Here is a 14,950-nt window from a genome sequence, read left to right on the forward strand (position 1 = left end):
CAATTCTTAGGTGACGGTTTCTTCTGGCCAGAGTGTAGCAGCCATAAGATAAAAAGGAAAAATTCTACTGTACGGTGAACCAACAATCCATCCGTTAATGGTGTGACTCCTGTGCAATGTACTAGACATATCTGCAATGCTGAATATATCAAGTATATCATGAAATGCTGCTAATTTCAATGCCGTGTCACTAGATAACAGCAACACAAATGGATAGCCATGCATCACTTTATATATTCGGTACAGTACATGTGTACATAAACACACACCAGTGTATATGTTTACATGTTTTCTTGTGTTTCTAAGTTTGATGGTGAGAAATGAAGCATAAACAAGTCAGACAGCAGGCTCTGATTAGAAAACATAACTATCACTTCTATACAGTAGGGGAAGATAGCTTGTAGGCTGTTCAATGGCGTTACAAAGTACATCAGTCACCCTTGAACAGAAATAGTCACAGTTAAAGCAGCTGCTTTAAAACTGTAACATCCTTGGCAGACCCCCCCCAAAAAATAAATAAATAAAAGGGGGAAAAGAAATCCATATTATTCTTACTTCCTTGTGGTACAAACAGAGTAGTACATAATGAAGAACTGTGGGGTATGGAATTCCTTTTCATTCATGTGGAACTCCCTAGTGACTGCGAGGGAAATTACTAACCTGTAATTGGAGTGATACACAGTCTCTAGATAACTAGCCTTGGATCCACTGGCCTCAAGCGTACGACCAAGAGTGCTTGCTAGCAAAGTAGAATTTAGAGCCATTCTGATGAGGCAGTCAATCTACATGCTTTAGGGGGATTATGAAGCACATGAGCTTTGAATAATCTTTTTTTTTTTCCCAACCTAAACTTGTGTGAGTTTCCAACTCTGTCTCTGAGAGTTGGGCGAATGAAGCTCTAGAGAGGTTTCTTATCTTTACAGAAGTCCAAATATAAGAGACTTTTAGAGATTTCCACTTGTGGAGATTGTTAGCCAAGAAGGATATCCCTATTAAGTATTGTGGAAACATATCCCCATTAGCTAGTGAGATCAAGACACTAGCACAGAGTCCGCAAGGCAGCAGAACCACAATGATGTCTCTACATTGGGACAGGGGTAAGTAGCTGTGGACAAGGAACCAACGGTGCTCCATAATCTGTATACATGGCAGAGCTCGGCTCCAGACCAGCCCCATACAGAAGTGCAAAGAAAGAATAGAGGAATATCCCTAATATCTTCCAACAAAGCATATGTAGAAGATCTCCAGCAACGGCTGGAAGTTGAAGCTAGACAAATTTAGACTGGAAATAAAGCATACATTTTTAAGAGACAGAGTATTTAACCACTGAAACAACTTACTAAGGGTCATGGTGGATTCTCCATCACTGACCATTTTAAAATCAAAATTGGAATTTTTTTTTTTCTAAAAGATCTGCTCTAGGAATTATTTGGAGGAAGTTCTATGGAGTGTTACACAGGTCGTCACACTAGATGATCACAGTGGTCCCTTCTGGCCTTGGAATGTATGAATACGGTGATATGTACGATAAGTACCAATGGGAGTCCTTGCCTCGGAACCATACATTGCATTATCTGCATTATATTGTGATGTTTAGCTAAGGAAGTATGCTCTTTGCTTTACTGTGCATACCTGCCAAATAAGTATCAATGCTTCATGGCAGATAACTTAGCATGTCTCCATTATCTCACAGTCATTGACACAGTGGACACATGACCTGTGTCATACAGCTGAACTCCTTGAATTAGACACGAAGATTGAATCAGCCTCCTGACCTAATAGATGATCCAATCAATTGAAGGATGAGGCACATTGGCAGGGCGGTGTGGGTAAGTGTGAACTGCTGCTCTTTGTGCTGTAACCATTCTCTGAATAACGAGAGAACTTCAGTCTCTAGGACAGTCAATCAGCACTTTTCATGAGTACTAGTTTTCAGACATTAGAGTACAGTGCAAACACACATGATCAGAAGATAATGTAGAACGTTTAATGAACATACACTTGCAGCAGTCTGCTGTAAAATAGCCAAAACAGTAGGAAAAGTTGATGGGTATTCAAGGGAAGTCATGAACCTGTCATTCATCCCAAAGGACTGCAAACTTTCCCACAAAGTACCCACTGATGAAACTCATGGGAATGTGGCCTATAAGCTTGCGCCCTTCACAAAAAACCTCTAGAAACAATAAGAGAACAGAAATGTTGATCAGTTAAAATTTTTTTATCTTTATTGGCTGCTAAAGGACACAGGATAGCAAAGAAGTGGTACATTAAGGGCAGAGGCTCTGAGGTTCAGTAGAGGCTGTGTAAGTGAAGTTGTGGTGGAAGGTTTCTCTCATGAAGACCCAAAAAGGAGCAGTGCAATCAAGCATTTCTCATGCACACCAGGAAGGAAGGAAATATATTACTTGGGAGGCTACAATGTACTACGCCCCTCTATGCATGCAAGTTCCAGTGCTTTCTCGGAGATACAGTAAACTTTATTAAATCACCTTGTCAGTCAGCTCCAGAGTGAAATACTAGAGCAGTGGTTCTCAACCCGCGGCCCAGCTAGGGGCAGTTGGGCTGGCCAGTGCAGCGGGGTCTGGGGTTGGGGCTGTTGGCCAGTCCTGCACAGTGGGCGTCTGGGGCTGCCGGCGAGCCCTGCACGGCAGGGATCCGGGGCTGCCCTGCCACCCGGCCCCATGCAGTGGGGTCCAGCAGATTGGAGCTGTCATCCAGCCCCACAGAGCAGGGTCCAGGGTCCCTGCCACCTGGCCCCACTCTGTGGAGGGGACTCTGGGCAGGAGGTGCTGGGTATAGAGGTCTGCAAGATTCGGGGGGGGATGGGGACACTGTGGTTCTCAACCTGTGGCCAGGTAACACATTGTGGGCCGCATATGTGGTCCCCACTGATAAACAGGTTGAGACCCACTGCACTAGAGGGTGCGGATAAGCCAGGACTCTGGATCCACAAAGGATACTTTTGTAGAACTGATAAAATGCACATGTTCCAAGCTGAACACCTCATATTTCAAATAATACCTTCCCAATATCTTTTCCTTTAAAACACAATGTTGAAAGATATTGACTCACTTCTCCAAACCTATAAATCCTTGATTTCAAGTACAGCACAAATGCATTTGCAGGAACGTGTCCTGTCAGTTTTGTGCAGCAGCAGAAAGTTTAAAGTCCCTTTGATAATACTGTCCATATAGCTTTTATCATTTCCTTAGACAGAGATTTTTCAGCTAGGTCTAAGTCTTTCACTGTTAATTCAGATGCCTGAGGCCTGATCTCAATGTTTGACAGTTAACATCTTGCCCTGAGTATAAACCACTGCCAAGGGCTACTTCCCTGGATTGTCCTGTCAACCATAAATTTAGCAAAGAGTGAGATATGAATATCCTATTGTTCCAAGAGCATCAGATTACCCACACTGGATAATTTTATTTGGTTCTTCAGTTTTCTCACTGGCCTCAGGGTTGTTAGAGTTCATATTCATTTGGGTTTTTTTAATGTGCTAAAGAGAGATTTAAACAGTGATTTACTGTGGTCACTGTGGCGTAGGCTGACCAATACCTTCATTCAGCCTTGCCAATGCACCAGATTTGTGATGACAGAAGGATTTTCTCACCATATATTATGCACTGTGTTTCACCTAATGAAATACATACAAATAAATATAATTCTTCAGGTAAATGGTAAATCAGTGCAAAAAGGAATAGCTATGGGAGTGAGGGATGATTTTTGTTCACATGCACAGAGTTGATTGTAGAAGGAATTTCCTCCCCACACTATTATTGGCAGGAGCCTTGGGGAGTTTTCACCTTCTCCTGGAACATTGAGCAGGAACACATGGTTGAGTAACATATGTTCAGTTCCCTGCACTTGCAGGGGGCATGGGGCTTCAGACATCACTGAACAGCAGTCATCTAGTCTTCTGTTCCTTTGAATGTGAATTTATTAATTCAGACGCTCATATATAGCCTACCTCGACTTCCAGGGTATGTGCATGGACTCAGATATGACTCTCTAGGAAACTCGAGACACTTTGAAGATGACTTCCAAAACTACATGCAGTATAAAAGCCACAATATATTGCAAAGAGGTTTATATAAATGAGGCTTTCCATTGTACACTGAGCTTTGGACTTTTCAAGTGACAGCTAACATGTAGTATGGTGATAGCGAAGCAACCATTAATTCCTTAACACAGAAGCTGCATTTATGGTTTTGAGCCTCCTCAATTGGTGCTTTCATAAGCTCCTCACTGATATTACAAGAAATCATGACTACTGTAGATGCCTATGATAGTAATAAACAGAACAGAGATCACATTAGGCAAGGATTTTTTTCGATGCTGTTGTTTGTTATTTATTGCCACCTGCTGGTAAAATGAGATTACTGACACACAAGGTAATCACTCCAGACAAGGTATGGGAAAAGGCAAGTTAAATTATGAAATGGAGACGACCCTGTATAGAAGTTTCAATTATGCATTTCTGCAGAATCTCATCAGGTGAAGGCTGGAACAAGAAAACACGACTTGCTATAGAGCAGACTCTTATTGGTCCATAACTGCAACCGACAATAGAGTTCCACAGTATTATATGTTTCAGAGTAACAGCCGTGTTAGTCTGTATTCGCAAAAAGAAAAGGAGGACTTGTGGCACCTTAGAGACGAACCAATTTATTTGAGCATAAGCTTTCAGGAGCTACAGCTCACTTCATCGGATGCATACTGTGGAAAGTGTAGAAGATCTTTTTATATACACACAAAGCATGAAAAAATACCTCCTCCCAACCCACTCTCCTCCTGCTAATAGCTTATCTAAAGTGATCACTCTCCTTACAATGTGTATGATAATCAAGTTGGGCTATTTCCAGCACAAATCCAGGTTTTCTCACTCCCCCCCCCACACACACAAACCCACTCTCCTGCTGGTAATAGCTTATCTAAAGTGACCACTCTCCTTGCAATGTGTATGATAATCAAGGTGGGCCATTTCCAGTATTATATCCCAATCAACAGCATAGAATTTTGGCTAATTTACAGAGACTGTCGAAGATACTTCTCAGTTGCTCTGTTAACCTCCTTTAAGTGCAGAGATTTAGCTACTTGACCCAGGGGATTCTAGAAGCATTTCTATTTATTCATTCTGAAACCACTTTTAATCTGGTTAAGAGAAAATTTAATAAATAATAACCAGTATTTATGTAGCATTTTCAAAGCACTTCGCAATATTAACAAAATAAAAAACAAAACCAAAAAACACTCTTACTGTATTCTCATATTCACTATCCCCAGCTATGCTGATGTAGGACTTGTCATCAGAATTAGGATACTTATTTTTATGTAATAAAGTAAAATATAATAATCCAAGTATTTCCATTCTACAGTCTCAACTTTTTACCTCTTGGGACAAATGAGAAGCTTTTCGATTCCTAAGGTTTTACAGAGATAATATGGTATAACTTTGGGCTTTGATTTTTGTTTTTTTTAATAGAAAGCAGCTATATTAGAGTTGAAGTGAAAATATTTGTAAAAAAGACATTTAAGAACTTAAATCATTAATACAACATGTGTAGAATTAAAAATTACAAGACATATTTTTAAATGAAAGGAGTTGACCATTCTTTTTCTCAGCTGCAAAGTGTGAGTTTTGGGAGTCTTTGTTTGCCCCATTACACGTTATGATATTCTTCACGCTTAAAGAACTAAGAAAGACAGCTCCCTATACCGATGTAGCTATTAGTGATATCCTTAGTTATAGCAGGAGAAACAGAGAAGTCCAAACTCAAAGGCTGGTACATAAAAAGCTACTTAGTTTCTCTTCTAAAATATTATTTGAATTTTTCCAGTCCATGGTGAGCTGGGAACCAGAGCTCCTCGGGTCTAATCCAGGTTCTGCCACTGACTTGCTACGTGGCTTTAAAGGGAGTTACTCAAGCTTTCTGCCTCGGTTTCACCATCTGTGAAATGGAGATACTACTTACTTCCCTACCTCACAGTGATGCATCTAATCTGACAAGTGACTCTGTAAAAATGGCATCAGTTTACTCTACATCTCTGCTCTCCACATGTATTCAGAGTTCTATCTGCTAATGTTAGGGACAAAAATACATTTGTACTACTACTGCAGAGCCAATATGGCTACAGGACAGCAAATAGAATTCTCTGTCAGCTCATGTTGAATTACTGGAATTGTGCAACCGAAGACACAGATTCTTCCCTCATTTACACCTGTGCATTTTTACTGAAGATCATAGGGTTTGTGACTGAAGGAAGAATTTGGCCTGCAGAATCTTTCCTACTGCTGCCGATGTGCAGGAAGGAAAGCACCTAGGCCAGCACTTGCAAAAAATATCTTTTGACTTCTAAACTGAACAAGCTTGATAAGGGGTCATTAAGGCAATAAATCTGGAACCCCACCGGGCCATTTTTCCTGTCACTTGGAGAACAGAACAGCTTGTTCATGTTAATACAATGCTTTGAAAATATACAGCGTTATGTAAGAGCTAAGTATGTTTTTTAAACCTCTTAAAAAAAAAAGCAGCATTTCAGTTTCGCATTAAGGCCTGATTCTATATACATGGCTCCTAATGAAACGTACCCACAAGGATGAAACATACCCACAGAATTTAATTTTTAGTATTTACAGAATAAAAAAGGTGGCTGCCAAAATGTGATACGCTTTCCCCTTCATAGGTATCTTATAAATTGATGTGATTACTTAACCCCACTGGGAAAATAAAATTTGTTATTAAAAACAAAAACAAAACAGAAACCAAGTTAGCAGTCTAGTGCTCATGAGCCACTGGTTTAGTCAGCTGGGCAGGATGGAGAGTAGTGGGAAGGGAAAGAAGATATTTGTCAGCTTCCCAAGAATTCTTGTAAACAAGAAGGAGTCAAATAAATTTTAAATGATTAACACGTAGCACTTTGCCTCTTCAAAGCTCTTTATGAACACAGGGCTTCATCCTATGAAGTGCTGAGCACCCTCAGCTCCTACTGACATCAGTCAAGATTTAGGGCACTCAGCACTCTGCAGATTGGGCCCACTGATATCAATGGGAGTTGTGGACACACATCACCTTGTAACATGCGTCCTATCCTGCACCCCTTATTTATGTGAATAATTCCATTAATTTGAATAGAACTTCTCATCTAAGTAAGGGTCATTAATAGATACTACCAAAATACAAGTAATAATTTTAAATAAGGGTTGAGGATCAGGACCTGAGGTCATGATCATACTTTCACTTAAGCCAATGGCAAAACTTTCATTTATGTTAATCAGAGTAGGCCCATTAACTAATTAATGCTCACATCTATCTGCATTGGAAAATACCCTCACTAGTATCTGTTTCCTCCAATCTGGGGTCCAAGATGGGATCTTCATTTTAACAGGATGGGTCTTTGGGATTTTTATTTCTTTGCCGAGTGATTCTCACCATGGCCCATTTCTGATCTGAATATTTGGTAACAGTATTTGTCAATTTTAGCTGGTCTGTGTGGAGCAGAAATACAGCCAATAGATTCCAGGATATTAAATTAAAAGAAAAGGGGACACTAATTTCTCATCACTGTGACAATTCAAACACATAAGGAAAAAAATAACACCAAAACTCAGACAAACAGAGGGACAACATATAGCCCACGTATGTTGATGTACAGCTCACTAGTCTACAACCTCTCCTTTTCTATTGAAACATTAGCATTTAAAAAGGAAAATATCTATATTTTAAAATGTTATTTTGTTCTTCTGACCACCAATTTTCTACTAGTGGAAAAAAAAGGCTCCTACCTATTTTCCATAAAGAAATCTTTGTAGCAGTCCCAGTGGAAAAGTCAAAAGTTTGACTTGAAAAACGGAGCCACTTCAAAAGCATTGTCAAGCAGAGGTGAAGGGTTCTTAAAAATGTATAAATTTAAGTGTGGTGTGTTAATAAATATCTCTATAACTTTATACCGTCTATTCGTGATATAGATGTGGCGTACAGAAGGTCCAGATGAATGTACAGCCTGGGTATAAATAGAACTTTCATAAAATAGAAAATCAATCTGTTTGGACTGTATGTGTATGTGCGTGCATATGTGAAAAATGAAAGAAAAGTGGAGAGTTTTTTTCAATAATAAAAAGGGAGTTGCACTGCAGGGCCTCTAAACCTTGTGAAAAATTAAACTCGACGGATTCAAACTGTCCTATTTCCACTTCAAAAGAGAAGAGGCACTGAGCTCTTCCCAACTTATCTTCAAACGCCCAGCACCCTAGAAAGTTTCTTTAAAAAAAATAAAGTCTCTAGTTCCCCCAAGCACTGTACCCGTTACTGTAGCTGCTGTCTCTCCCTCTTCTAATTATACCCATGTGAGTCTATTAATCAACTTGTAAATTATTTAGAGAGCCATGCGCTGTCTTCAGCTAGTACAAACACACTGCATGCAAAGACTTGCTGAAAACCAATGGAGCTCCCAAAGGGTCTCTCTCCAATGTTCAGACAGCTTGCAGCTCGCCAGTACAACGCTGTTAAAAACAAGAAATAACACTAAGCTTACCTCCTTAGATATCAAGATTTACTTCTCCTTTCAACCCTCAAGCTCTTTCCAAGTTTTTAACAAAAGAGAAAGCTGTTCTATTGTTAAATCTTTAGCTCACACTTAGTGATGAGAATATTAATTTACTGTCAAAAGGAATGAAGTGCTTCAGGGAGGCTGTGATCACCATTGCCAGGGGACCCCAACTTTCACAGACTGCACCAAAAGCACCCCTTTAAAATCATGCCGATTTTAAAAAAAAGCTACATTTGTATAGCAATACTTTGTATTAGTAATTTCAGAAATTAGGGAATCCCATATTTTATACCCCCACATGTAGAATGCTATTGGGGACTGCTTCAGATATTACTATTTTATAAATAGAAAAGGTAAGGGAAAAAAAAAAGCAACACAGATTGTTTGTGTTTGACTCTAAAAGGCTGCAAATAGTAGGATGTTTTCGATCTTCCACGAATCAGCTATCTTTACTATCTCAATCTTCCCTTTTGGTGGAAAAGCCATTATCCAAACAAACAGTGCTTTTCCCAGCTGAAAAGAAGCATCTAGTTTTTTACATTTTGGTGCTTGCTTTGCATGGTTCTGTTTAATTTTTTCTGGGCTCGGCTTATTGCAGTATTCCAAACAGGTATATGAATTAGCAGTGATTCTTCCATCCCATCTCTCTGATAAACACATGCAAATGTTTGAAAGGTAAAGAATGACACATGAATTCCTTCTCATGTGAAGATTAACCTTGGTGTTCTCGTGATAACCTCACATCCCAGGAAGTTATTGCTTTTATTTTTGTTAATAAAACCACACTCCTCACATACCGAACAGGAAGGATTTCAACTGAAAAATCTGATACACGTTTTTGAAGTTTTAATGTCCTCCCAAGGTATCATATTCTGACAGGCATCTGAAAAATGGTGAACATATATGCTGCAAAAGCAGCATCACTGTGCACCTGTACTCTGGCAGAGATCTGCTCCATGTGCAATCTAGCCCTACTATTACTAATAATAATCTAGGGAGTAGGTGGTAGCTGTTCATAAAGGTCAAGAGTGTACATGAATGGTCCCTATGCATGTAGATTCCTTGACTATGTCCCAAAAGGATGTAGGAGAGAGGTGGTCTGCAAAACAGCCTCTCCATAATATTTTGGAGGGAATCAAATAGATTGGATTAATGTGGGCCTTGTGTTGTTGTTGACTGTGGGCTTTCTGGCATGAGCCAATGCACGGAGCAAGCAAAAAACGTGCAAAGAGTGAGAATGGTCAGCATTACCATACCACTAACATCCAGTAACACTGTTAACTAAAAGCGGGAATGGAGAATTAGACTCACTGGATTTAGCTCCAGAAAACTGGGATCAAACTCTAATACTGTCACTTTTCACATACAGTCAAGAGTAAATTTAGCAATAATTCATGTTTAACACTTGGTGAAAACACAAGATCAAAGAACCCCTAAGGAATAGTCAGTGCATTTCAGACTGGTTATCCAAAGGATGACTCTATGGACATGACAGACAGAAAGAATTTGGATGCTGAACTTTTGAGTGAAAATACATTTTTTAATTATCCAATGGGCACAAAGTGTAGGATAAGTGTCCTGGGAAATTAAAAATTCATGGACTCAAGGATATTTATGCTGCCTTCATTAAGCCAAATCAATCACCATGAACAACATGGATGAGGCTGATAAAGCAAGGAGTTGGAACTTCAGGAGAGTGTGACTGTAAGCAAATGCACAGAATAGAAATGTACAGAGTTTGTTAGTGGCTTGAATAATAGAATTGTTTGAATATAAGATTGGGGTCCTCTTGTAGTACATGTAATCTATGTAAAGGACAATCACAGGGAAAACATCCCCCGGCAATACCAAGAATAATTGTGATTGTTTTTAAATCTTTAAAAGCTAACAGAGTAGCTGTGCTTATCTACCAGAACTTAAGAACTGGTATGAACCCAGATAAACGCCACTATATTGCTGGAAAGGAGAGTATCAAGATCCTTCTGGTAGCACATAACTATATGATTTAGGGCTCAAATTTACCACGTAATGCATAGAGTGTCTCACCCCCACTCTGACCCCTTTACATCAGTAAAAAGGCTGGAGCAACGCAAAGGGGCTCAAAAAGGCCTGTGAGAGAATTCCTCTGGCACAGGAAGTGAAGAAGACAGCTACAGGCTGTCATCTGAGGACCCTTTCGCAAGGTCTGACATAAAGGGGTTTGCCAGGGTGGGTCTGGAGGTGGGTGTTGGGGATGAAGCTACAGCACCTACAACTGTGAAGATTCTGTGCAGTGTTGCTGTCCATAGGCAGCCAGGGACAGGCTGCCATAACATAAACAGCCCCACAGCGCTGTCTAGGGCATGTCTACCCTGCCCCTCAGTTCAGACTGTGAATAGCAGTGTGCACTAAAGTGCTGCACAGTAACTCCCCAGTGTGGATGCTATGGGCACACTTCAAGTTCCAGAGTTTGCACTATGCCCAGCTTTGCCACTGGACTGCAGAGTGACCTTAGGCAATTCACATCATCTCCCTACATCTCCGGTTCCCCATCTGCAAAATACAGATAATGCTACTTACGGCCTTTGTAAAGTTCAGACTATGAAACAGTTTCCCAAGGGAAGTGGTGGAAGCTCTATTGGACAAAGTACTCAAGGATTGTACTATAGTAGAACAATCTTGAATAGGCAGGAGGAGAAATGATGCCTTAACAGGGCTATTCCACTTCTAGACTCTGTGATAAAACTATTACATTTAGATCTTAGTACTACTGCTTGTTACTGGCTTCCTTAAGCATTTTCATTATGTTTTTATGCTCTGTGGCTGGGCTAGTTGTTAATTTATTGGCATATGCCAAACTGTCATACATTGCTGCAGCGTTTATGTGTTGGGGTCAGATTTTTAAAAGCTGACCTCCAGTTTCATGCCCATAATTTGAAAGTACAATATTGTGGGTACAGTTAATGTCAGACATTGAAATGTCTCATTTATGGGCACAATGTGGTACTTCAGTATCTAACTGACATTAACTGTGCAATTACTTATGCCCACAAAAAGAGTGGCCGGGTTCAGGCCAGTCTTAAAACTTGGCTTTATATGAGAGTTTCAGAGAAGTCACATGATGTTAAGACTATTATGATTCTGAGAGATAATAACTTGGGGGTTAGGTTTCACAGGGGCTATGTTTGGTTCCCCCGTAGTGGCTGATGTCATTTATGAGTCATTGCTTGGAAGGAGGAATAGGGCCCCTTTGTCTATACCCTGTGGGGTTTGTTGGCTCAGAGGGCTAGGGATGCCATGAAAAGGTCAGTCAAATATTAATTGCCTTTCACATTTTAAATATTGCCAGTTGCTGGCTAATTAAGTAATCAGTTGACATGTGACCCCGAGACCAAATTCGGTCAAGTATTATCTATGTTTCTCTCCTGTTTTAACCTGCTTGCATTTTTGCACCATTCTAAATGGAATTCTTTGCCATCTTCCCTCCACAGTATGCTATGCTCTTTCATTTTCTCAAGGCCTTTGTGAGGGCACTAATGAATTCTTGTTAGTGTTTACTAATGTATATTCATTCTTTGTTATCCCTTGGAGAGGAGGATTAGTGAAATCACAGAACTTATTATTCCTGATACTGCTATATAATATTTATTGCTATTCAGTCCTTAATTCTGTAGTATGCCCCACCAACAAACAAAAACAAACAAACAGTGTATATATAAGCAAAAACTATGGGAAAAATTTTTAGCACAATGCACAGGAATAGTCATGGCTCACATAAGAATTGGACAGCTGCATTATTGCATGTTACAATAAAAATACGTTCACATAAATTTGAAATAATTCCTAATTTTCTGGGGAAGTTATAATTCCAATTTCATTTTGCTGAAGTGAAAGCAGCTCACTTGGACTAAGGAAGGATGTATTTTTTGGACTGGCTAGGATATTAATAGCCTTCCAATTATTTTAACATATTGGAAATGCTCCCAACATCTTTGTTAAAGAAACCTTAATCATTAAGGAGAAGTTTGTAAAATACACTTGAAGCATTCATGGTAAAGCTCTTAAAGGACTTTCCTATAAGGATATAATTCACCCAGGCTCCCAACACAGTTATAATTCGCAAAAAGAAAAGGAGTACTTGTGGCACCTTAGAGACTGTTAGACTAACATGGCTGCTACTCTGAAAACAGCTATAATTGAAATTTAGAGAGGCATGTCTTTACAATAGTTCTTCTTCAGTCTAGTGGGCTGAGGAGAAAGTGAAAATGGAATATGCATAAGAGTGTCTAAAAGTATTATAAACTGTGAAAGATACATGGACCCTGATCCTGCAACCACTTAGGCATGCAAGTAACTTCACACATGAGGCGCCAAGCCAAAGGGGCGGCGACGCGGTGGTGGTAGGAGGCGTGTGAAAGTTATTGTAATCCACTTGGTCAGTGTCCTTTATGTGTCCCCCTCACTGCTGGATCGACGGAGGAGATGCGTCTGTTGCAGACCCCAATAATACAACCTACCCTCTTTGGCTCAAGTTGTAAAAGCTTATACTTCCATGTTCTGGAGGTCCCTGGTTCAATCCCTGATGTCAGCCAAGATGGTGACTGTCACACTGTATTACATATCTTGAACCAGATGGAATTATTGCACCAGCAATGAACATGACCCATTCAGTGGAGCTGAAGTTAAGTGTTAAAAATTATTATCATGTGGTTTGACAAATTGACAGAGGATAGCATACTGCGGGCTGCCGGAGGCCTTTTTGAAATGCTTCAAAAAGTACTCTGTCTCCTGACATGGTATCTGGGGAACATCAGTTAATTTTATAGGCTCACGTTTCGGATCTATGTAATTCAATCTCAGAATTAAGCTATTGTATGAAAGAGGGGACTTGCTGGGCTTTCCAATTCACCAAATGGCTTTCCTTTCCGAAAAAAAAAAGACAATGCAGATTTCCCTGCACTCAGAGGGGGTTTGCTCAAAACTCCATTAATACTAAAGCTTAACTGAGATTTCTCCATCTTCAGCAAGACTATTTCCCTGTAATACTTGTTCCTCTGGTAACTATTTGGCATGGTGCCAGAAAAAGGACTGGAGGTTCCTACAGTGTCTAGGCTCTTGTACTTGCCAAAATACAAGCATTCCTTCACCACATTGATATACAACCTACCCTTTGGAATTGTGGGGTCTTTTTCATATCTATAAGAATAAATGGTAAAGACTGTAAGCTTCTCAGGGCAGCAGCCTAGCCGTATTCGGCTGTTAATTGACTTGCACCGTTATGGCCACATATATAGTGTGCAAGGCAATTAACGTCCGAATAAGATTAGGCTGCTAACCTGAGAAGCTTACAATCTTTACCATTTTTCTCAATATAATCACTCGTCAGCCTCCCAAAGGCAAAACTGTTAAATTCTTATGGTGCCCCCTCACCAAAAAATCCTATGGGACAAATCTTGCAGTAGCATTTCTCCTAAGTTAAAATACTTGCATCAAACCAGACAGACAATCTCCATCAGATTTCAGAGTAACAGCCGTGTTAGTCTGTATTCGCAAAAAGAAAAGGAGTACTTGTGGCACCTTAGAGACTAACCAATTTATTTGAGCATGAGCTTTCACGAAAGCGAAAGCTCATGCTCAAATAAATTGGTTAGTCTCTAAGGTGCCACAAGTACTCCTTTTCTTTTTGCGAATCTCCATCAGAGCATGCTTCAAATGAAAATCAAAAGGTTGTTGTGTTTTACAAACTACCAGTGATAAAAAAACAACACCAGATTCCTAATTTTAATTCAGGGACAACAATTAGAATTCAAATATGGGATCTGGAAGTAAAGAGTTTGGGCTTCACTCACATAGGTATTCAGTCTCAGTTACCCTGAGAGATTTACCAACTGAAAATTCTGATCTCAGTTAACTCCAGTGTAAATCTGGAATAACTAAACTGCATCAATGAAGTAACTTCATATTTACACCAGTGGCTGTATGAATTTCTCCCACAGATTATTTTCTCCCATGAACTAGTAACTACAATGCAGTAAGACAACAACATGCCCTACCTGGCCATCTGCTGTCAAAATAAGGCTTAATGAGTTCTCCAAGTTTTGTCTTGTCTGCAACAGCTTCCTTTAGCAGTTGCCCGCAGCAAACTGAGAGGAAGGAGGAACAAAAAGACACAAGGTTAAATTTTAAAAAGGAAGCAAGCAAGAAAGAGAAAAAACCCAAGAAGCTGCATATTGGAAAAAGGTCACTGAATAAAATAAAAGTTGTGGGATTTTTTGGATTTTGGGGTTGGGTTTTTTTGGCCAGGCAAACCAAAAAGCAAAGAGATTGAGCAAGGGAGAATACTGAATAAAAAAGAATACTTTTGACAAGGAACATATTAAAAACGGACGCAGAGAGAAAGATACTAATCAAATACGTTACT

General features: G+C 39.8%; 1 protein-coding gene across 3 annotated transcripts in view; it reads right to left on the bottom strand.

The window, feature by feature from the left end:
* The window catches only part of AK8 (adenylate kinase 8), a 108,818-nt gene that overhangs the window by 46,680 nt on the left and 47,188 nt on the right, over positions 1-14,950 (bottom strand). For all 3 annotated transcript variants that reach the window (XM_048823067.2, XM_048823065.2, XM_048823066.2), the window contains one exon: positions 14,583-14,672. In XM_048823067.2, coding sequence (XP_048679024.1) covers positions 14,583-14,672 — 90 coding nt within the window. The remainder of the gene's footprint in view (positions 1-14,582; positions 14,673-14,950) is intronic.

The sequence above is a fragment of the Caretta caretta genome, chromosome 16 (assembly GCF_965140235.1).
Source record: "Caretta caretta isolate rCarCar2 chromosome 16, rCarCar1.hap1, whole genome shotgun sequence".
NCBI lineage: Eukaryota > Metazoa > Chordata > Testudines > Cheloniidae > Caretta > Caretta caretta.